General features: G+C 51.3%; 7 protein-coding genes across 7 annotated transcripts; 4 read left to right on the forward strand and 3 right to left on the reverse strand.

Annotated features, from left to right (window-relative positions):
- Positions 1-3: 3 nt before the first annotated feature.
- Positions 4-1,952, reverse strand: PV10_02608 (uncharacterized protein). The gene is made up of 3 exons (XM_016366943.1): positions 1,395-1,952; positions 1,141-1,324; positions 4-1,085 (listed from the first exon to the last, which is right to left on the reverse strand). Exons 1-3 carry the CDS (start codon positions 1,445-1,447, stop codon positions 354-356), a joined length of 969 nt encoding a protein of 322 aa, XP_016226461.1. The 5' UTR covers positions 1,448-1,952; the 3' UTR covers positions 4-353.
- A 203-nt stretch (positions 1,953-2,155) lies between these two features.
- On the reverse strand, positions 2,156-6,865 carry PV10_02609 (uncharacterized protein). The gene is made up of 3 exons (XM_016366944.1): positions 4,078-6,865; positions 2,584-4,005; positions 2,156-2,523 (listed from the first exon to the last, which is right to left on the reverse strand). The coding sequence occupies exons 1-3, from the start codon at positions 6,508-6,510 to the stop codon at positions 2,458-2,460; spliced, it is 3,921 nt and encodes a 1,306-aa protein (XP_016226462.1). The 5' UTR covers positions 6,511-6,865; the 3' UTR covers positions 2,156-2,457.
- Positions 6,866-7,879: 1,014 nt separating this feature from the next.
- PV10_02610 (uncharacterized protein) lies at positions 7,880-11,187 on the forward strand. Its single transcript, XM_016366945.1, has one exon. The coding sequence runs from the start codon at positions 7,978-7,980 to the stop codon at positions 10,225-10,227; it is 2,250 nt and encodes a 749-aa protein (XP_016226463.1). The 5' UTR covers positions 7,880-7,977; the 3' UTR covers positions 10,228-11,187.
- Positions 11,188-11,975: 788 nt separating this feature from the next.
- PV10_02611 (uncharacterized protein) lies at positions 11,976-14,890 on the reverse strand. Its single transcript, XM_016366946.1, has one exon. It carries the CDS (start codon positions 13,873-13,875, stop codon positions 12,079-12,081), a length of 1,797 nt encoding a protein of 598 aa, XP_016226464.1. The 5' UTR covers positions 13,876-14,890; the 3' UTR covers positions 11,976-12,078.
- A 1,928-nt stretch (positions 14,891-16,818) lies between these two features.
- Positions 16,819-18,372, forward strand: PV10_02612 (uncharacterized protein; the record flags this gene model as incomplete). Its single annotated transcript, XM_016366947.1, has 1 exon — positions 16,819-18,372. One exon carries the CDS (start codon positions 16,819-16,821, stop codon positions 18,370-18,372), a length of 1,554 nt encoding a protein of 517 aa, XP_016226465.1.
- Positions 18,373-19,005: 633 nt separating this feature from the next.
- On the forward strand, positions 19,006-19,881 carry PV10_02613 (uncharacterized protein; the record flags this gene model as incomplete). The annotated part of the gene is made up of 1 exon (XM_016366948.1): positions 19,006-19,881. One exon carries the CDS (start codon positions 19,006-19,008, stop codon positions 19,879-19,881), a length of 876 nt encoding a protein of 291 aa, XP_016226466.1.
- A 1,549-nt stretch (positions 19,882-21,430) lies between these two features.
- On the forward strand, positions 21,431-22,719 carry PV10_02614 (uncharacterized protein; the record flags this gene model as incomplete). The annotated part of the gene is made up of 3 exons (XM_016366949.1): positions 21,431-22,099; positions 22,187-22,474; positions 22,534-22,719. The coding sequence occupies 3 exons, from the start codon at positions 21,431-21,433 to the stop codon at positions 22,576-22,578; spliced, it is 1,002 nt and encodes a 333-aa protein (XP_016226467.1). The 3' UTR covers positions 22,579-22,719.
- Positions 22,720-22,767: the final 48 nt, after the last annotated feature.

Raw genomic sequence — 22,767 nt, forward strand, 5'->3', positions numbered from 1 at the left:
CGTGTCGTTGGTTGACTGACCTACTCGTTTTCCTCTCGGTGATAAACTCGGCGTGTCATGCTGGACCAGTGGTCGTGAGAGCTATACCACTCTTCTCGATAAAATCACAAGACTTCTATTGTGGTGGACGCTAATACCCAAGTGGTAATACATGAGTCAGAATGTGTGGCTTGGTTCAGTACATCCGAGACCTGATATACAACAACAGGATGATTTCCATCGTCATGAATCGATGTAGTCGCATGCGAAGCAGGCGTAGACTTCTTTTAATCTGGTCGAGGACCCATTGATCCCATACCAATCCTCGATCTTCTCTACAGCCGCGATCTGCAGGTTGCAGAGCGAGAAAAAGATCATGAACCTCTTCGCTTAGCCTTTGGTTTCTTCGGTGCAGGTTTGCGCTTTTTGGACTCTGTGGTCTCCTCTTCCTGATCTTCCTGCATAATTTCAACATCTGGTTCTGGCTTGACTTTCTTTGCACGAGAGGGTTTGGCCTGGCGTTTTGACTTGACAACTTCTCCTCCATTGTCGCTCTCTTCCGCCTCGGGGACAACATCTGGCTCAGGTTTGATCTTTTTCGCACGAGACAACTTGGGCTTCTCAGCCACATCAACATCCTTACTGGGTCCGGCATCGGCATCAGGATCAGATTTCACTTTTGTTGCCCGTGACTTTTTGGGCTTCTCCGGGGGAGCGTCTTGGAGTTCTGCGTCAGCCGCCTTGCGTTTGCGGCTAGCAGATTTCGCCTTGAGTGGCGGATTAAGTGCAAGCTCATCTTCAGATTCAGCTTTGACCTTCGTACTGCGAGCTTTCTTGCGTGGGATCGGGACGTCGCCTTCGTCTTCGGGCTCATCTTTAACCTTTTTCACTCGGCGATTAGTCTTCTTAGCTTGGGGAGAGATTGGCGCTTCGTCCTCGGATTCGAGCTTGGGTTTCTTGCCGCGGGCGTTTTTGGCTTTAGGCTTTGTAGGAGTTTCAGCCTCATCAGCGGTCGCACCATCTTCGTCGTCGCCTTGGTGTTTTGTCTTCTTCTTAGGAGTTCGCTTGTTGATGCCTCTCTTCCCTGGGCGGTTGAATTCTGGTTCCTTCGCCAAAGTCAGCTACTAGAGGGCAAAGTGTAGGATGTGAAGCATGACATACGCCCTTCCAATCCTCGTCAGGTACATGGCCATTGATTAGAGCAAACTTGATTTTGTCTTGAGCTTCCGGGGTCAGTTCGTCGAAACCGTCAATGATGGCATCAAGATCAGTATCGAGGTCAAGGTCTTCCAGTGGTCCGACTTGACTTTGAAGATTCTTAATCTGAACTGGAGTAACACATCCCCTAGGGAATCAATGAGATTGGTCAAATTGACAGCGCTTCTCCAGGCCAGGGTAATGCAGATCGAGCTTACCAGTGTTTCCACATCCACGAGGAATGCTCCTTGATTGTGACGAGTGTGCCCATGCGCAGCTCGCCCTTTTCAATTTTGACCCCATTGGTCTTGCAAGCCGAATTTTGACAGCCTGCCCGACCAGTCTTGGCCAGCTCTGCATCTTTGGTCAGCAAGGTTTGGGCGAATCTCGGATTTGCTTTGGTCTTGGGGAGGAGTATTGAGGCTAATTACTGGAGCCAGAGGCTGGGTTCCATCGTCGACAGGACATAACATACCAAAGCGATAGACGGCGGTCGACATGGCGAGTAGCCGGAGAAGATGACAATCAGAGATGGTGTTGGCAAATGACCGTCAATCTGAGCTTGGAGTTCAGATGGAGGCTGGAGGAAGAGGTGGCGAGGAGTGGTACGATGTAGCTAAACTTGATCGAAGAACAAAGACGAAAATCCACGGGTCGACTGCCTTGCAAGTTGCAAGCGAGTAAGGTAGGCACGCGTGAGTTCAAGAACACGGGACGCGTCTCGGTGGTGGCTTCCAGATGTGATCAGGTTAATAATTCGAGAATTCGGAAGGCGTGAGGCGTGTCAGATGTCAATAATGGCGTGTAGCAACAAACTGCTTACTTAAGTATGTAGATATCTGGGGTAGTTATGAGTAGACGCTATCCACTGCCTAAAGGATGCCTAAGGATGAATCATAGTGCCTAAATCAATTACAGTATATGACTAAAAAGTAAGTTAATTGACGGCCGAGAGGCCCCCTCGGCCCCTAAGTAGGCCAAACCCACACTAATAAGTAGGCCCTCGGGCTTCTAAAACCTCCAAACCTCAAATTTCTAACCGTAGATGTCTGAATTTTGCCCACTGTTGTTTCGTTCGTTTGTTGTAGCCCCCTTTGACTATTCCACTGATCGTCACATTTCTTATCTCATAGATACACATCAGAGGACAAAATACCACCAAACACAACACAACACCAAATCTGTTTGATGACCCAAATTCCCAGGCGGACTTCACCAAGCCTCTGATGGATATAGATGATAGTACAAGCGGCTTTCAAAAGCCTACCCTGAGGCACGACATCATTGGTCCACCCCGTCTGACGGTCTAAGTCCATTCTCAAGCAGTCTTTGCAAATCTCGAAACTTCTAAAGTTGATCATGGTTAGTCACGCTCATCTACAAACGACAAGGTCGGCATGGACTTACCACAGGCTTGCTCAACCACATGTCAAATTTCGCTCGGCTTGCATCACCTTGCGCATCTTCTTGCCCCAGACCCGTTAAAGCGATGATTTTTACAGGTGGTTCAATTTGATGGTCTTTCTCAAATCGTCTGATCTCCTGGGCGGAGGTGATACCATCCATTACTGGCATCGATATGTCCATCAGAATGTGCTTGAACCTTTCAGCACCACCCTTCTCCGTCGCACTCCTCTTGTACGCCTCCAATGCCTGGGCCCCATCCGATGCTGATTCATGTGGGTGGTTGGTCCGCAAGACAAATGCCTCAAGAAGATGGAGGTTGATCTTGTTGTCATCCACGACCAGCACACGCGACGACTGACTCTTTGGATCATCGGCCATACTGGGCTTGTTCTCTTCCTGAGCCTGATCATCTGTTTCTGGTGTACTAGAGCTATTTTGCTTTGCCGACTCGGATCTTTGCTGCATTGTCAGGTCCCGGTTGGTTGAAATATGAGGCGGGGGGGATGGAGGAACCCCCTTAGGCTCATCATCCGCTGGGGGCTCACGGAATTTCCGCAGAGCCTCCGTTCGATTGGTGGTCAGCGGGATATGACTAGATCCTGCACGGATGGCCGGGTCGGACAACATTTTCATTCTTTGCATCGAGCGATGCAAGACTTTTGCCAACTTCTGTGGCCCACACGGTTGAGCAATCACTTCAATGATCCGGCCAATGTCGGTCAACTTGTGAATCCCATTTGCCCGAAGGCTGGCCGCCTCAAACGCATTCATACATAGAATGATAACCGGAATCGCTCGATCTGTTCCTGTGTTGCCATGATAGTCCAACAAAAAGTCAATGGGCGGGGGCTCCGGGTACATGAAGAAATCGGGGGCTTGGTCTTGCATGGATCCGACAGTGGTGACATTCATCTTAAACCACTCGCCAGCCAAGGCCTTCATTGATCCCTCCACGGTCATTTTGGGTGACATTTCGAAGTGCACATCTTTGTCACCTTTGTGAACGGTGATATAGTCAGGCTCGATCATCGCCAAGTTTAGGCCTTTGACCTGCTTCTGCATTTGTCTCAAGATCCTCGTCTCCTCGACCGCAGAAGGGTTCCTGTGGCCGCGAGGGAGACTCAGCCAAATCTTGAACTCGGTACCAACATCCTTCTGACTCGACAAATGGATCTTGCCTCCCAGTGAATCGACAATCTGTCGCACAATGCTCAAGCCGAGCCCGGTTCCACTAGCGAGTGAGTCTTCCTGTGAAAAGGCTGTGAAAGCATGATTTCGCACAAACTCCTCCGACATGCCTCTCCCGGTGTCTGTGACCGTGAGGACAAGGTGCAGGATGTCTGAGCTCTTTTTCCGCGTCCCGTCGATCGTGAGATCGACGTTGATGCTTCCTTGGACCGTGTACTTGAGCGCATTGCCCAACTGAACACGTCAGTGTTTGGTTTGCATGAATGACGGAGAGGGATGGCAGGGCACAGAGATGGACAGACTTACAATGTTCATGACAATACGTCGCAAGGCCCCAGGTTGGGATCGTACATTCCAATTGCTGGATTCGAGGATATTCAACGTCAATCTCACGGCGACGCTTTTGTTCGAAGCTGATGACTGGCGGATGTCGCTCCGCACTTCGTCTCGATCACGCATAGCGCGAGCCGCAGCCGACATGGGCTCCTTCTTGCCATCGATTCGGTCTGCGTTGGCCGAGCGGAAGACCTGACCAGCATAGATTGCTTCTACAGCCTCCTCGATGACGGTGGCTACGTCAAATTCTTCTGTCAAGCTACTCTCTGAATTGGACGCCTGCTCAGTCCCCCGATTGCTAGCATGGCCAAGATGGCGATTTGCATTTTTGGACAGATTGTTAATCTTGGCATGGTCCAGAACATGATTCACGGTGTCAAGCAATGTCTTGCCACAGGTCTCGACGGAGATAACCATGCCCGCCTGGAAATCGTCCATGACTGTATCGTGAAGAAATTCGATGCTCCCGAGGATCCCATGAAGAGGCGATCGTAGTTCGTGCGAAATGTTGGCCAAAAAGGTTGCTTTGGCCTTGTTCGACAAGATCAGATTGATACGATGGACCTCATTCATGACTGCGTTGTTAAAAGCCTTCAGGTACAACATGTCCTCCTGTACATTGGTCAGAGCTCCGGCATTGTTGGACCAGACGACGACGGCTGAATGCCACCTGTTTTTGGCGAAATCCCAGAGAGGGTAAAAGACCATGTCCCTGGCTCCGCGAAAGGCTTTGTGAAGAGCATTCTTGGTGGGCAGGGTGGCTGCTGATTGGGCTGCCTGAGGGCCAGCTTCTTCATCGTCATCGAGGGGTTCGAGCACATTCGAGGCGGACTCGGAGCTGTCATCACTCGCCAGAGGCCGGCCGAATTCGTCAAAGGAAAAAGACTTGCCAGTCGGGTGTCGACGAACGAAACGACGGAGGGTAGCCTCAGGGACTTTGATGGGGTCCAGCCGATCCGGAACCGAACTCCCAAGAATCTCGCAGATCTGCCTTTTGGCGTTGTTTTTTGAGCCGGAAGATTCGCTGGTGTCGAGCTCTGAGGATGAGGAGGAAAGAACAGATTCATCAGAATGGTGGCTCGCAGAACCAGAGGCTGCTCTATTGCGGCGACGATCCTGCCCTTGTGTGCTAACGTCTTCTTCTGGATACACAGGTCTGCCGTGTTTATTCGTCGAGTGTTGAATGGTAACTGCGCCACCCGATGTTTTGCCGGAACTTCCAGAACTGAGATTGGCGACGCTGGCATTGAGAAAGACAACGCCATCGGCGTTCATGCAGTGACGCAAGGCGACGGCGGCACGATCGAAGACGCGGGAATACTCCAAAGTAGCCAATTCTCGTGATGCTTGCTGCTTGGACCATCTTTTAGTTCCAGTTCCGGAGATGTGGTTACGGCGCTTGTTGTTGGGTGGTGTAGATGAACCTAATTTGGAATTAGGTTGTTTTGCGTGCTGGAGATCCGGAGCTTCTGAAGTGGTCGGTGCTTGACTTGGTGTTTGAAGCTCTTCGTGAGAGGGAGAATTTGCATCCCCAATGATCAAACCTTTGAAGGTTGTCGGTGAGGCTAGATCTCCTGGCGATGTACCGCCCGTATTCCCGTCAGAAGTTGGACGGTCATCGAAATATCCCGACGCAGCCTTGTCAGGGGGAGGCTGGTGATCGCTTGGTCGGTCGGACAAGGGAGGTGTGGTGCCCTCGATGAAATTGCCAATACCATGGATGAGACGCTCACCACGGTATCTCGCACGGTCGTTCTTGACAACCTCAAGATGCTGAATGACAATGTTGGCCATGTCGACCATGAAACGAAGTTCGTCGGGTGATATGCCATCGCGAGGCTTGTCGTCAGTGACATTGTATACACCAATAACATGACCAGACTTGGTGGTGATTGGGACACCAACATAAAAGCTAACACCGGATCCGGCGTATTCGCGCGACGAATATCTGGGATCAATGGAGACGTCGCTGATGATCAGAGCCGGTGCAGAATAGGAAGAAGAGCCATCTTGAGAATGCACAGTGACGGTAAGGGGATTCAGGGCATCAGGGGAGATGCCATGAGAGCGAGCGATGAAGGAATTGCCAAACCACAACTCATCACCTTCAACGAATCCGGAGTCGTCGAGAAGCGAGAGGGATTTTGTGGCCTCGGCGATGATATACTGTTTGCGACTGTCGACCAGAGTGACGATGCCTCTTTTAGCGTTGAGGCGTAAACAGCCGAGTTGGGCAAATGCGGTCAAGGCTTTGTCGCGGGAGGAGTGAGGACGATGACCATCGGTGCGAAGCGGGGGACGAGCTTCGGTCTTGTCAAGTTGACGTTGCGAAGACAGGAATGTGTCGAGCCATGGTTGGTAATATCGATGGAGTTCGCGCTCCCTGGCAGACTCTAAAGCCATGGTTGTGACGAAACCGAGGTTGGCCAGAGGATGTTTGCAATGTCTTACCGGGGCATGCTCGAGTATATCATGCTGCGGCAAGGGACAGATGCATGATTTTGAAAGTGTGAATACGCGACTTGGGAGGTGACTATGATGGCGGGGCGAGAGGGTGGAGATGGTAGAATCGTGGGATGAGGAGACAGCGAGGGAGGAGAAGAGGCGTCGACGAGGTGCTGGGAGCAAAAGAGCCCAACGACTTGGTGATGGCGACACCAAACAAGTTGCGATAGGGAAAGAAAGAGAAGTGTAAACGCAGGCTGAGAATTGTCGATTGTGTGGATGGGCAATTCAGCGACTGAAGATTGACGCCTCTTGAGTCTGGACCAAACAATTGAGTAATTGTGGCACAAAGTGCAGGTGCAGTGCAGGTGGTGATTCTGCAAATGCCATGCAATGATCATCTGTGCCATGCAGGGAAAGTAGAAAGGACCATGGCCACCTATCCGCTTGGCTTGTGTCCACAGTCCAGGTAACTTTGGGGCTCGATTAGATGCCCGAGGCGGCCCCTCGCCCCCATCAATAAGGTAGTGACTGGGGAGTCACGGTAGTCTATGACAGGCACAATCAACGCCCTAGCCCCGACTTGGTAAGTGAGACTGTAGCCTGTGACCCAGCGCCTAAGTGACGTCAAGTCTAAACGTTCTTACTTTTAGTAGGATCTAGCCGGGGTCGATCAGTACTTCTTTCTGGGGGGCAGAGGGTGAGGGACCACGAGGACTACCACCCTTGGACCAACTGATGCAGTGATCTGGATTTTAGAGACTGATGATCTTAGGCACCATCAGGCCCTCGGCTTTCTTGATTCCCAAATTAGTTGATGGGTCATGAAGGGTCCATGGCTTGAATATACACCAACTTGATGTGCGTTCGTGCGCTTGTTGCCATGCACATGCACGGCATGTTGGTCATTCTGGGCGTCCGTGGCGTCCCCTGCAGGTGGTATGCATACGTCAACTTGCAGTCAAAAAACCATCAAACAGGCACACACCGAGTCATATGAACAATTATCGTGGGCGCACCCGCCTCCACTACGCCACAACCTTCGTATGAGTACCCAAGTACAAACACATGGCAGTATGTGTTAGTTCAGTTCAGTAAGATGGAGGCCCAACAGGATTACACTGTTGTCGTTCACATGAATGGCACAGAAAATTGAATCACCGTAAGTACATCCCACCTACAGTCACGTGACATTCCACATACGGAGGAGTTAATACTCCTCAAGCGCAGTCACCTCCGCACCTTCCCTCTCAACCTTGGGCGGCGCCTTCCCGCATTGCATCATTCGTAATTCCTAAATTGTAACTGCACATCAATTCGTTATTCAACACGACGACGACCTCCAACTATGGTCAACGTCAATATCCTTGACAATCTTCCAAGTAATCTCTAACCCAATCCCAATACCTTGGTCCATCTCAACACATGGCTCCTGACCGGGGTTTATCCCATTCTCCCTCCCGTTCCGACTCTCCCCCGTCTTCTCATCACCGCTCCATGTCCTCCTCCTCACATTCTGAACCTCCTACCCACAACCCTCACCAGGCACGACAAACCACTCTAGCAAAACCCCGCTCCGACCATGCGTGTTACGGCTCCTCTCCAGATCAAGATGCCGCATTAGACGGCACCAACTTTACCTTGCGTGGCCTACTTGTCGGCACTGGCATCGGCATTATTATCTGTTTCAGTAATACATACTTTGGCCTCCAAACCGGATGGGTCTCCGGTATGGCGATGCCCGCCTCACTGATCGGATTCGCCGTCTTCAAGGCCCTGTCTCCCTACCTGTTGGTCCCGTTTACCCCCGTCGAGAACGTCCTGGTCCAAACAGTCGCTGGTGCCGTTGGAACAATGCCTCTGGGACTCGGCTTCGTTGGCGTCATGCCCAGCCTAGAATTTCTCTTGAAAAAGACAGAGGGTGCCCCTATAGATCTCAGTCTGTGGAGGCTGTGTGTTTGGGGCGTCGGACTTTGCTTGTTCGGCGTGGTCTTTGGCATCCCTCTGAGAAAGCAGGTCATCATCCGGGAACGGCTCAAGTTTCCCTCTGGAACGGCCACCGCCCTTATGATTAGTGTCTTGCACGGCGGCTCCAAGTCCCGCGAAGCCAAGGATGGAGAGATAGAAACCCACGGCACCCAAGAACGCGAAGAACTGCTGAGGCCTGACGAACGCGAAGAGCGTGCCCAGTCCGACTCACAGTCGACCGACCATGATACTCGCGCCGACTGGAAGAGACAAATTCGTCTGTTGCTCCTTGCCTTTTCCGGCTCTGGCGCTTATACTTTCTTCCAATACTTCATCCCGCTTCTCCACAAACTACCCATCTTTGGAATGAACCTTGCTCGGAATTGGGAATGGACCCTCAATCCATCCCCTGCCTATGTTGGACAAGGCATCATCATGGGCCCTGCGACCACCTTCCACATGCTTCTCGGCGCTATAGTCGGCTGGGCCATCCTGAGTCCAGTCGCAAAACAAAACGGTTGGGCTCCTGGATCCGTCGACGATTGGGAGCACGGAAGCAAGGGATGGATCGTGTGGGTCAGTTTGGCCATCATGTTGGCAGACGCCGTGGTAAATTTAGCCTGGCTAATTCTACGGCCCATGATCAAATATGGCCCCGAATGGTTCCGGTCCACCCTCGATCACTATCATCACTCCTCCTCCTGGCCCGACTTTTTGCTGGGACGACACTTCTCTGGCTACCTTGCGTTGGATAACTCTCCATCTTCGAATCCGGTTTCCGCGTCGCCAGGTCAAAACCGTGACTCTGATGACGTCCCAGACGATGCACCACCTCATCACCTGGTCTCCAACAAAATGGTTGCTATCCTCCTTCCCTTGACAATTCTGCTATGTGTCGTTTGCATCCACGTAACATTTGGCGCATACATACCCATAAGTCTCAACATCCTCGCCATTCTTTTGGCACTCGTTCTTTCCATCATGGGAGTGCGTGCTTTGGGAGAAACAGATCTCAACCCCGTGAGTGGCATTTCTAAATTGACTCAACTTGTCTTTGCTCTCATTACTCCGAGTGTGGCTCATGCAAATCACGCCATCATCATCAACCTTCTTGCTGGCGCCGTGAGCGAGTCAGGCGCTTTGCAAGCGGGCGACATGCTCCAAGACCTCAAAGCTGGCCATCTGATCGGGGCCAGCCCCAAAGCCCAGTTCTATGGTCAACTGTTTGGTAGCGTGGTGGGAGCCTTTGTGTCTGCTGCCGTGTACAAGCTCTACGTTTCAGTTTACACGATTCCGGGTGAATTGTTCCAAATCCCCACCGCCTTCGTGTGGATCTTTACTGCCCGGTTGGTCACAGGAGAAGGACTGCCACCAATGGCCTGGCGATTCGCTGTCGTCGCCGGCGCCATATTCGTTCTCACCACCACGCTCCGGATCTACCTCCTTGCGCATCGCGAGACGAGTCCCCGATGCAAACGGCTTCATTCGTGGATTCCCGGTGGAATCGCCGTCGCCGTAGGCATGTACAACACCCCCAGCTTTACTTTGGCCCGAACCGTTGGCGGAGTGGTGAGTCTTTGGTGGGTCCACTTGAAAGGTCGCGGCGAGACACGGGTGATTGTCCTTGCCAGCGGACTTATCCTGGGTGAGGGTGTGGTCAGCATCGTCAACCTCATTATGGCGAGCCTAGGGGTTCCTCATTTGTGAAACAGCCGTGTCATGAATGTAACGATTGCTGCAACGGGTGGTCTATCGAAATTCTGGAATTTTTCATCGCATTCTCCTTGAATATAACCAGACCGAAGCATTTCCGCACGGTCGGGGATATGGTTTGGGGGGAAGATGCAGATCCTTCAAAATAGATAATATAGGCGATCTGCATGCCAGGGTTGATATCAGTACATCTCAGTCAGCTCACCTGATGTTCGACCGCCCCGGTGTCGTCGCCTTGAGGCATAGCCATGACCTCGAGTATCAGATACCAGAGATGGTTGTGCTACTCGGTTATGGTCGGTTAGTTGGCGTTCACTGATGGTCTGGGTTGGTATTTGCAACGTCCTTACCTATCTCACAGACTGCATACAAACATGCATACTGTATCCATGGTGGTGTGGCTCGGATCTAATCACCGATGCGCGCCTCGGTTCCCATTATGATGAACGGCTTGGGAGTACCCTGGCAGTCGGGAAGAAGGCGACACTGGGGGACAGGAGTATTACTGGCAGAAGATGAGCTGCAGCATGCCGCAACCCCAAAGGAAGGCTTGCATATATCGTCCAACCCAATTGGTCAAGGGTTGATTGCTCGGACGATCAAATGGGCGATGAACGAGGAATGAGGGGTGTTCAGTCGCGGGTTCTGCCCTCATGTGGACGTATATGCGATCCTGACTCACCAGCAAACATGGCGTAGTCAGCTACTTTCTCGTCCGTGATCTCGGCCAGAATTCGGCCGGCAGCGGCAAAGATGTGTAAGGAGCTTGCGCATCGTCGTTCGGTTATTCAGCCGACGAGCATCATAACTGTACATACCTAAGGTACATACTCGTTCAGGGCCTGATACCAATCACCTCACCCGCCCATACCATAGCCGTTCGGGAGGCTCCCAGAGGTTGAATTAGGCTCTTGCCTGAGAGCATCAACAAGAATGATACTTGACTTTAGGTACCTGACATGGGTACATACCTGCCTAGGTAAATACAATACGGGCCGCGGGCCACGATGCCCGGGGGCCGAAAAGGCACCTGGAAGACTTGCCTGAAAGAACTCGCCCGAATCCTGGCCGAATTCACCCGGAACGGACATCCTTCCACGCATGGATCCAGCATCGTAACTACGAGAAAATATGCATAGAAGGATCGAAGACATCATTATAGTGCCTAGATAGGTAGCCATTGCCTGGCTAACGAGCATTGAACTAACCTGGCAAGACTTTAATTATCATTATGACTCCACCGCTACCGAAAGTTAGGTGCCTAAGGTACCTAGGTACTTAAGGTCGGTACCTAGTAATTAGGTGCATGTCCACTTACCTGACGGGGGTGAGCTACTTATTTTAAATCTCACTTATGACCTCATACCCCTCAACAGCCACCTGCAGCCTCGGAGGGTTTGGCGTTATGTACCTAAAGTACTGAGGTATTGATTTATACGTTAATGGTCCTGATTCCCCTGCTGTCGTCGTTTCTCCATCGTCAGCTTATGCCTTACTGTGAATTCCTACCTATGTAATATGTGGAAGGAGCAACGACGACAAGTAGGAACTCGAATCGATATTATTTGCTACATGTAAGTATTGTATGCAATGCTATGCTATGCTTTCTTCAAACACTCATGCAACTTATCTACGTTCTCCTGTGTGACAACCATAAACCCTTCAAGTCACTCGAAACATGTCGATTTGAACCTACCAGCAACGACATACCTCATCTTATGTTCAATTCCCCCCTCCCCCCTCCCCCCGGATCCTTTCTCCCTGAGTACCACTATGCTGCTAATCAAAAGACCAAGCCCACCCTTCATCATGTCATTGCATCATCGTGCTCTCTCTCCCTCTCTCTCAAGAACTTTGATTACCCCACATCCGTCGAGAAAAGTTGACCAAATATGATCTTTGCGCGAGAGGATCGTATAAGAACCTCGAGAACAAGTCCTCAAGTGCGGTGAGATTATTGATCCCGGCAGACGTCGCTGTTTCTTTGGCTAGGTTGGTAAACCACTGTGCGTCATGGGCGTCGCATGCACAGGCGCATATGCCCGCAAACGTGGCTATCCACAGAAGAACTTCTGTGTGTGGGCGCCAGGAGCGTTCGAGGTTGGTGGCTTCAAGTCGTTGACGGATCATTGGAACCAATGTCGACGCCCAGGTGCCTCGAGTCTTGAGGTGGAATGATGAACTCGTAGCTAGCCAGATCACTGTCGCGATCTTGAGTGCGCAGCTCGTGTCATCCGTCTCTTGGAAAAACAAACTGCTGAGGATTCGGTTGAGGATGGCAGAATATCTTCGGTTCAGCCACTTTTGTTGCCGGCGTTCATAGTCGTGTACCTCCATGAGATAGTTCGACATGTCGACCAGTTGTACTAGATCTGCAAATGTGTCGGATTCCGATAGATAGATGTTTTCTGACCGGCAAATCTCCTCGAATCCGGATGCTGTGTTGCCGTGTCGGTTCCTGCGTCCTTCAATCATGTGCATCTGTTCCTCGGAAAGCGGACCTGGATCCCAGTCCACAGCTAGTCGAGGCATAGCGCAATACCTCATGGCTGCTTCGAGATCTACATGTATCAATGTCTCGAGCTGGTAGTCGTCAAATGTCTCGGTTCCTCCCAACTGCTCAATCATGGAAATAAGTGCGTGAAAGTGTGGCTCCGCAGCCTCTACATTCTCAAAGAGGATGGTCGAGGAGTAGAGTCGGTGGACATCCATCGCGAGCCGGTTATCGAGGTATCCTGTGCCCAAGCGCGCGCGGAGAGCGCGAATAGCCTTGGTCTTGAAGAATGTACATACATGTCGAGCATCATTATCAGAGGCACCTGGTAGCAGAAGCCGGCCTTCACGCACAATCATGTGGGTCGCAGCGCTGGCCAGATATGCGTACAAGTGGGCAGATTCCGCCATACATGTCTGCATATCCGCATGGATGTACCCAGCATGCCTCATGCGACCCATAGACACCTTTCTAGTATCGAGCCAGAACTTCTCTGGAAGTACAACGGTGTTGTAATGTCGGATTAGATGAGGGGCCCATTGCTCTAGGATTCGCTGATCTGTCGCTGGCGGCGAGCTCGTCATCTGGGTTGCAAGCATCGGAGTAGTCGCTCCACTCATCGATATTGGTGGAGGCGACGAAGGTCCATAAGGGAGCCGGAGGCTTTCAAACGACGGTGTGACCTGATGTATCTGTAACGCATCGAATCCACGCAAGGGTGCGACAGATGACATGGGTGAGGATGCTTGTGAGCCAAAAGGATCCCCGAATAGGCGGGGATCGAGCACGTCTGACGGAGACTGCGGACTAGTAGACGAGAATATGGCCTCGCTCATGGAGAAGTTCTCCATATGGTCAAAATAGCCGTGCCCTTGCAGAAAGGCCGACGTCGACGAAGGAGGCGCATCCTGGGAGACAATTGGTGTTGCTGGACTCGTCGCAGGAGGAGAAAGATTGCTGGAAAGTCTTTGCGTGTCCTGCCCCTCTCTCAGGCGACGTTTTCGCATAAAGTTCTGTCGCTGCACGTGACTCTGCTTGGTTCTGTCGACCTGCGCATCTTTGGTGGTCCGATTGACTGTCGAAGCATCTTCGTTGACAAAAAGAAAGGGCGAGTCTGGGGATTGAGGCTGTTTGCCTTTGGGCGGCATCTCTTTTGGTCGCGAAGGCGGGGCGGTAATTGTCCTTCCCAATCGGATATCAGTTTCCGACGACGGGGCTAGGGTCGGTCGCGTACGCAGGTTTTGGAATGGAGGGAGAGGCTAATGTGGCGGACTGGAACCTCGTTCCTGGATCGAACCTGGAGGCTTTCTGGGTTCCCTGTCAAGCGCAGGCCGAGTGTAAACAAAAGTCCGACCTCAGGGACTGGGCGTAGTTATTGGAGAGGCGACTTAGAGCCTTGTCTGGAAGATTTGATGAAGCTTTCTCCTGATCTGGAAAAGGCTGCTGCTGATACATCCACCGGCTACGGTGATTGGTATTTTATTTCGAGATTCCATGCACAGCATGAAGCAAGGGTCAACGGTGACGATCCTCACTCCAGATTAAATCTGAAGTGTTGTTGAATAACCGAGTGCCGCCCAAACTGGGGTGTTGATGCAGGGGATGCGGTGGTTTGTCGCCCGGGTGAGCAACAGTGACAAACAATGAGGATGACGGAGGCGTAAGCAAGTATAAACCAGACAGTGTTCTTTACCTTTGCGGCGAGAGCGCGATAGAAGGCATAGAATGCGCCGAATGAGTCCAAGCGGGCTGGCACTTTGCAAATATACAGTGGGACAGTGCATGGACAGGGCCGGTGTTCACGTCCAAGGGCGACTAGGCCCGAGGGATTTGAAATGAAACATGGCGCGGATTGGAGCAATGAAGGTCTTACCATCATACCAAAGTCGCAAGCTTGAACCGATCGCAAGATCGGAAGGGCTAAAGTGATGTTCTGTTACGTCCGTGAGTGTCCGCGGTCCCAGGAGGCTGAACGAAACATCATTTCCAGGCACAACTTGATGCGCTGATTTGCCATGTGCTTGGAAAGTCTGCGGCTCGGGTTACATAGGACCCGGACTCGATGAGATCGGCCATTTCCATCTGTCCGTTGATCGAAAACATTGAGATGTGATTTGGTAACAAACAAAATAGATGAGTAATTTGACCAAGCCAACGTTGAGGACGGGTGTGGACTGAGGGTGCAGCCAGAAGGGTCGTAGACTATAGGGAACTGATGACCAGGGGCGAGGGGCCAAGTGGACCTCCCGTTAACGAGTCAGCAGGAAACCATCTCGGACGAGATAGCCTCGTCATTGCGGATCCGTAGATGGTCCCAGAACATCTTTACGCCTCGGATCTTGGCAATCTGGCTTTGGTTGGGGTCAGTATCAAATGCAAATCAGCAAAGCATAATTCGACCCTTCAGTAAAAGGTCCGGTAAAAGCATGTCACCCCGGACATCCAGAGTGGCTGGCCCTGCGTGGGACTATGCAAGGATATGCTGGCGTGGCTGGCCAACATGGCCTGGTAAAGAAGCCCGTGTATGCATATGTAGAGTCTAGACATGCTTGTGATCAAAAGGATCAGGACGTCCCTAAGGACGAAGGAAGAACGAAGAAGACTCAGAAGAGGATCTGTTCCCCGATGGCAGTCTTGGAGACACCCGGGAGCCATGTGAGCGAGTCCAATTTCCAAGTTGATTGATGCGTCAGCAGAGTCACAGACCCCCCTCCTCCATGTTGGGCATCGAGATTGGGTGTGTTTAGGCGAGCTTAGCCGTGGCTTGACGAGGTAAATACTTGCCACAGCGCCTGGCGGAGACGACTGTCGCAATACCCGCAGCATCCGCCCCCAGACTTTGAAGCTAGATACGGCGTTACGGTACCTGAGGCTCGGGCTGGTCGGGGTTTGATGGCATGTCCTTGTCGTTACATCTTTAATCCGGACCATGTGTATTCTGAGATCATGAGCCATTGGCATTGAGGCACAGCTAGGCACCTGTGTTTGATCACCTTCATAGCATGAGTAAAATACGGTCGTTCGATGTCACCCAAGCATTGAGAATTCTCCCGCGGACATGCAGCTATCTCCGGTTACAAGGTGGTGAAAGCCTTCCAGAATAAGGGAGCCTGAGCATCAATCTTGCATGCGTATATGGGTATTGTTTTTAGCCACCTCTTGGTATGATACAATGCACATGAAAGTGATGCAAACCTGGGTGCCTGGGAGGACGGGCACGGACAAACCACTACACCGTACGTTTCTTCGGGCGTGTTTGGAGCGGGTTGCAGCAGTGGCATCCCTGTCGACCTTAGCGTTGCCGGCTACAAGCGCACATGTGTCCACCGACCTGCATAAGGCCGTAATTATCCGTAGCCGTGCTGTTGATATATCTCTGAAAATGGATATATTGTCCTTGTTCTTCGACTCATGGGGCTCGGCTATCGCGTATCGTATAAAGGTAGGGGATTTGAGTAACGGCTATGGTCTTGGCTGAGTAGTTCTTCGATGGTAGATCTATTCCTGATTGGATTTTGGTGGTTTGCTCCATGCTGGACTAGAACGTCTGTCGGTCAGCAACTCTGGTGATGGTTGGACTGACCGGAGAAGTTCGCCGGTAATAATGACATGGATGACAATGACGTACCGAAGATGGAGAGCTGTAGCAACGAGATGTTCTCCGTAGTTGTGACTCAGACCAATCCCTGTATCATGGTGATTCTACCCACATTGCGTTCCGCACAATCTACCTGAGACGAGATCTCTTCGCTATTGCGGCTTGGTCCATAAATCCCACCGTAGCATAATCGGGTGGAGCAAATTGCCTCGATGTGTCATCGCCATCTAGAAACTTGTGACGACTGTGACGACGTTGATCCAGGACGACAATATCCTTCTCCTACCCACTTGCTGCTCTAATCTCGGCACAACACCATCCTTGACTGAAGCACGTTACTGTCCTGTATAAATTGGACTTTCCCTTATTGCTCGCTAGACAACGGAAACAGTCCTCTTACTGTTTCACGTCCGCATTACACTTCAACAGTGCAACCAGGCTTTCTGGCTATGCCTCCCAGCCTTGAGTCCTGCTAGTCCTCGAACTGCCCATCATGCCAGCATTCCACAGTCGCTCTCATCAAGACAGATCGCCCTCATTTTCATCGCATCATGTCCTTGAACGCGCCCAGTCCCAGTTCCTTTTCTCGCCCGAGGAACTCCTCCGAAGTCCCAGCATTCTCGAGGGCATGTCAGTTGCCCAAGAGTTGTCCAATCGGCAGAAAGGTGTCAACTTCATCACTCAGGTTGGCATCATGTTGAAACTTCCTCAGTTGACTCTCTGCACGGCCTCGGTCTATCTGCATCGGTTCTTTATGCGACATGCCATGGCGCAGCCCAACAAACCCGGCCTCCACCACTACTCGGTCGCAGCCACCGCCTTGTTCCTCGCCACCAAAGTTGAAGAAAACTATCGCAAGATGAGGGAACTCGTGGTCGCGTGCTGTAGGGTGGCACAGAAACAACCGAACCTTGTTGTGGATGAACAAAGTAAAGAGTATTGGAAATGGAGGGACACCATCTTGCACAACGAAGATCTCCTGCTAGAGTCGCTGTGTTTCGATCTACAACTCGAACAGCCTTACCGGATCCTGCTCGATTTTCTACGTTACTACGGGGTACAGGAAAAGAAACCGCTGCGGAACACCTCGTGGGCCTTCCTCAACGACTCTCTTATTACGACATTATGTCTTCAAATGAGCCCACGGGTCATTGCTGGGAGTGCCCTCTACATGGGTGTCAAACTGGCCGGAATCACGTTGCCCGACGATGAACAAGGCCGGGCGTGGTGGGAACAGCTCGATCTCGAGATTGCAGACATTCAAAAAGGGTGCAATCTCCTGGCCGAAGTGTATGAGAATCCGAACATACCACGACAGGGCCAGAAAGAAGCATATACGAGAGACGACGACGTCTCCTTGTTTGAAAAGACAAGACAAGAGATGACACCCCAAACAGATCGATCCCCTGCAATCAGTGTGGGAAGCGGCAGCCAGGGACGGAAACGGGAGCGAGATAATGCAGAGGATCAAGAGGGCTGGGGTTCTGGTCCAGTATCACGACCTCCAGGGACTTCTCCCAAGCGCCAACGGCGTGGATCAGGGGAGGATTCTGACGGCACCCGAACTTCGGACCATCCTTCGATTAGGAGATCAGTCGATGGAAGTGGACAGCCAGCAAAGGAATATGACGCGACGGCAGATGAAGTGCAAAGAAGAATAGATGCCATTGTTAATGCGTCAGCCCCGTCAACTAGGGTTCCTCCCACAACTCTCTCGCGACGACCGTCCAACCAGCGATCCCATCAAGGAGATGACTCTCACAGGAATTCGTCGACAAGATCCGACCGGAACGGACTCGCCTCTACGCCCAACACTGACCAACAGGAACACGTCGCCGCCCAATACCGTCCAGACAAGGTCAACAACGGGCAGCACGAACCCACTTCTGAGCATGGCCAATCAAGATCATTACCCCGCGTGCCACCACTCCCTGCACCGCCAGAGAGTCGAGGCGCATTCCATCGACAGTCAAGTTCGGGCAGTGCAGGTGAAGAGATTGACGATGCGGAAAAGGTGGATTACGGCAGTGAGGAGGGGGAACTATGATGAGGCTCTCCGAATGAGACATTATTGAATTGGGCGACTTAATGACGAATGCAAACCTGATTTCACAAAGGGCGCAGGACGGACGTCGAGTCCATGTTGCGCAAGATACGCACCTTGGTGATTATGCAATAGTGGTGGAGCGTTCTCGGCTCGACTAATCCCAATATTAGATTAATCATCAAGCGCATTTTCACGTGACTGCGGATGTATTTGACTGGTCGTGCTTGTCTATGTGTACTCGTACAACCTGCCGAATTCTTTCCAGTTGCGGTGGCTGCAGCCGGCAGGTGCAGGTTCAGGACGGTGCGGGGAAGGAACTCGTTGTGCTCCTCCCACCATCAAATCGGAGAAATAAGTCAAGGGTTCAACGGTTCATCGCGGGCCTGTGGAAGAACTGGGTCACGGATCTCCCTCGGCCCACGCTCGACAAAGATGACGCTGATGCACTGCGGATTTCTAATACAGTATCCTTCTCCAACCTGGACCGAAATTGCGTGATCGGTCGTGAGCCAATATATAAAGTCAACAGCATCCAAAGGCCAGTCAATCTCCCTCTACCTACTGACACTTGAATTATCAGTGCTACCAATATTGTTACTCGTTATTTAACTGACCTCATAAGCGGGACGCATCATGTCGGCCACAATCACCGAAACCGCCACCTCCACCTCCACTATCCTATCTGGGGTGCAAGACTCTTCGTACATTCCTCGGGGTCCAGTCACCAGCACCCTTAACTTCTTCCAAGATCCTGTCGATGGGTCCAAACCGTTTAATTATGTTGAGCCACAGCCTGAAGGCCAGCCTCAGCGGAATTACGGCGTCTTCGAACAAAAGGTGCAGATTAATGATTTGAGAGGCCATGAGAAGGAGTACCATCTTGACAAAGATGCATTCCAGGTCATCTCGGGAGTCTCTTCACAAGAGACAGAATTTGTCGACGATGATCACATCAAGAAGGTCTACTACCCAGAAGTGGAACAACTGCTGCTAGACAATGTACCTGGCGCTCATAAAGTGACGATTTTTGACCATACCATTCGACGGTCTAATCCAGACGCGCCACGGGCTCCTGTGACCCGAGTCCATGTCGACCAGACCGCTCAGTCGACCGAGTGGCGGGTCAGGCTGCACAACCCTGAAGACGCCGACGAGCTACTCAAGGGCCGTTTTCGCATTATCAATGTATGGAGGCCTATAAATGGTCCCGTTCAAGCACATCCCTTGGCATATGCGTCGGCCGATACGGTCGAAGACAATGACTTGGTTCCAGTGGAACACAGATATCCCCATCGGACGGGAGCAACAGCTGGAGTGCGGTACAACAAAGGCCAGCAGTACTACTACCTCTCGGGCATGACGAACGATGAAAGCCTTTTTCTCAAGTGCTACGACAGCAAGGATGGCGTGGGTCAGCGTGTACCACATACGGCATTCGTTGACCCTCGAACTCCCGAGGGCGCGAGAGGGAGGGAAAGTATCGAGGTCAGAGCCTTGGTCTATGGATGATCACATGAAGTCATCTAGACCCAAATACATGGGCGACATGGCATCGCACACTCGCATATGTTAACGGATGTACATTATATAATTTTCACGATCTGCATGAACGCAATGAAGTCTTGTTTCCACCAGAAATCTATTGAGTCAGTGCAATGTAGCACCTTCATCAATAGGAGGGTACCATAGAACTAACCCACTCCTCCCCTCAACGGGGTATAAATATCAATTGCGGCAGGTGCCCCGTACTAAGTACTAATAATGGTGAATCTCTATGCTTCGTGCTTCCTTCCCAAAGAAGGAGGGTTGCCAAGAGTATATGCCAAGTCTCGTTATCCGAATACGCCATTAGGCGAGTCCACTTCCATCCTCTCCAACTCGATATGGCATATATCACGAAATTTGGTTGCTGGCGCCGTCAAGTTTCATCGTTACTAGACCATTTTCGGGTTCTCAATATCAAAATACATCTTGACAAGCACCTCTCTCCCCCTTTGTCAATGGCACCAAGTGTCGGCCAAGAGTCCAACGCTGCCACACATCCGTCATGTGTTCAGGCTCCAGCATTCTTCGAAGTATACGGGGTTTTGCGGCCACCAGATTGACTCTCTTTGTACATGATTTGGCACGACATACGTCGAGGGGCATACGACTAGCCAACGATGCGAAAGTCCAAGACTTGGAAACCGCTAACAAGGTTTGATCACATACATTGACCGTAAAATGGTCTCCATCATGATTGGACGTCAGTACGAGATCTATATCGATACCAAACCTCTGTTCTAGTGCCCTTCACCACTCACCCACCTGATTTGGGTTCCAAACAACTAATTAGAGTCCAGCGAGGCAGACTGGCCGACTCACCACTGTTCCAGTCTCCACTCCCTTTTCTGTTTTCTTTGCTGCCTGATTTCCAAGTATTCAACGTCGGCCCACAACACACATTCCCTTTTGGACGCTCCGCTCTCAACTCGATGATACATCAGCCCATTCGGCCTCAGCACTATGAGCTTGGACGTTACTTTTTACCCTCTCCCACCTTTTAATCCACAGCGTCTTGTCGGCAATCCAATGCTTAGCCTCCTATTTCTAAACCTCCATTGGACCAATCTCCCCAACCCCTGTGAGTATTCTCGACCATGATTGCACCAGAATCCGAATACGTTGGCCTGCGCATCCACCCCTGGATTTTTGATATCTGAATCAACTGCACTGCTTCGTGAATGCTTCAGGATCACGACAGCATTGCGAAGATCCCACGCGTTCACCATCACGATTCTGCACAATGTTCAGGTCCTTCTCCTGTGTATATATAGGTTGGTTATCCCTCTGTTCGGTGAGAATGAATGTTGACATGCAAATCCCACACGCTTTTCTCTATCGTCAAAACCTCTCCCCACCCATCCCTGAACAGGTTTCGATATCGCACCGCTTTACTCTGGTCAGGCCTTGATCAATAGCATACATACAGCCCTCGCGTCGTCGAACCTCACTACCTCGTGCAATTCCCGAGCTCCCTCATCTCCCATTCTCTCCCATTCCAAACGCTCCCACCATAATGTCGTCCAACAGGCAATCCTTCGGTAGGGATAACCTCTATTTCTACGACCCATCCGTGGCACTAGCGGTGGTCTTCTCGGTTCTATATGCACTCCTCAGCATATACCACCTATATCTATCGACATGGTACACACAAAAACAACGGATCAAACACCGCTTCACAATCCCCTTGCCCATAGCAGCAGTGGTCGCAACTGTCGGATGGGCACTACGCATCGCATCAGTGACAAACAAAGCCTCAATCCCACTATACGCCATCTCAGGCTCATATATTGTCATATCGCCCATTTTCGTGTGCGCGACCCTCTACATCCTACTGACACGCGTCATCCGCTACTCACTGCCCGAAGGTCATCTACAGCGTTTCGCCGGCATATCTCCTCGGTGGCTGGGTCGCCTCTTCATTACCAGCGACGTTACCTCTTTCTTGACACAGGGTGGAGGTTCTGGCGTCGCTAGTGGAGGTAACTGGAGAGGTAACTCGAAGGATATTGGCATCAATATACTCCTCGTCGGGCTTGCTTTGCAACTAGCCACCTTTTCGCTCTTCATGTTCACTCTGTGGCGTTACATGTGTCGTGTTCGAGCGAATCCTGGCGTTGCTGGATTTGATCGATCCATCAAAAAGGTCTTGCTGGGTGCTTGGATTGCTAGTGTTTTTATACAGGTCAGTCTTCTGTTTCTTTCCCTTTGTTGTCATCCTTAACCCCTTGTTGCTGTCATACTAACCTTTTCTTTTTCTAAACCCAATTAGACCCGCTCCATCTTCCGCGTCGTCGAATTCGCCCTTGGTATTGACGGTTACCCCTTCCAAAACGAATGGTGTCTATATGTTCTAGAAGCGGTACCCATGTGGATTGCCATTGCGGTCCTGGGTTGGTTCCACCCGATTCGTTGGATGCAGCAACACAAATGGAATGAGTCGATGAATGGAACGGCTGGACAAAAGACGGAGCAGAGCATCGTTGATAAAACTTCTGGTGTTACTGCGAATCGACATCGGGGTCATAAAACTGGGAAGGAGGCTACAGATGAGGCGTTGGTGTGAATACTCCCACGACTATTAAACGCAACTACGATCACAACTAACCACGAGTCAAGCGATACAATAAAGAAGGAATAGGTAAGGGGGGAAACAGGGAATAGGAAAGGGTCTGACGGCGGTAATTGTCAAGAGGTCGGTGCAATACGTTCATTGAAGACATAGAAGACACGTTGTGATCATTGGCGAGTACTAGGTACCTTACTCAGTCCTTTACACTTATATGCGAGGGTGGCAGGTTCTCCTTTGGACAGGTACTCGGTCAACATAATACACTACGAACTTGAAATTCA

Source organism: Exophiala mesophila, assembly GCF_000836275.1.
Source record: "Exophiala mesophila strain CBS 40295 unplaced genomic scaffold supercont1.2, whole genome shotgun sequence".
In the NCBI taxonomy this organism is placed as follows: domain Eukaryota; kingdom Fungi; phylum Ascomycota; class Eurotiomycetes; order Chaetothyriales; family Herpotrichiellaceae; genus Exophiala; species Exophiala mesophila.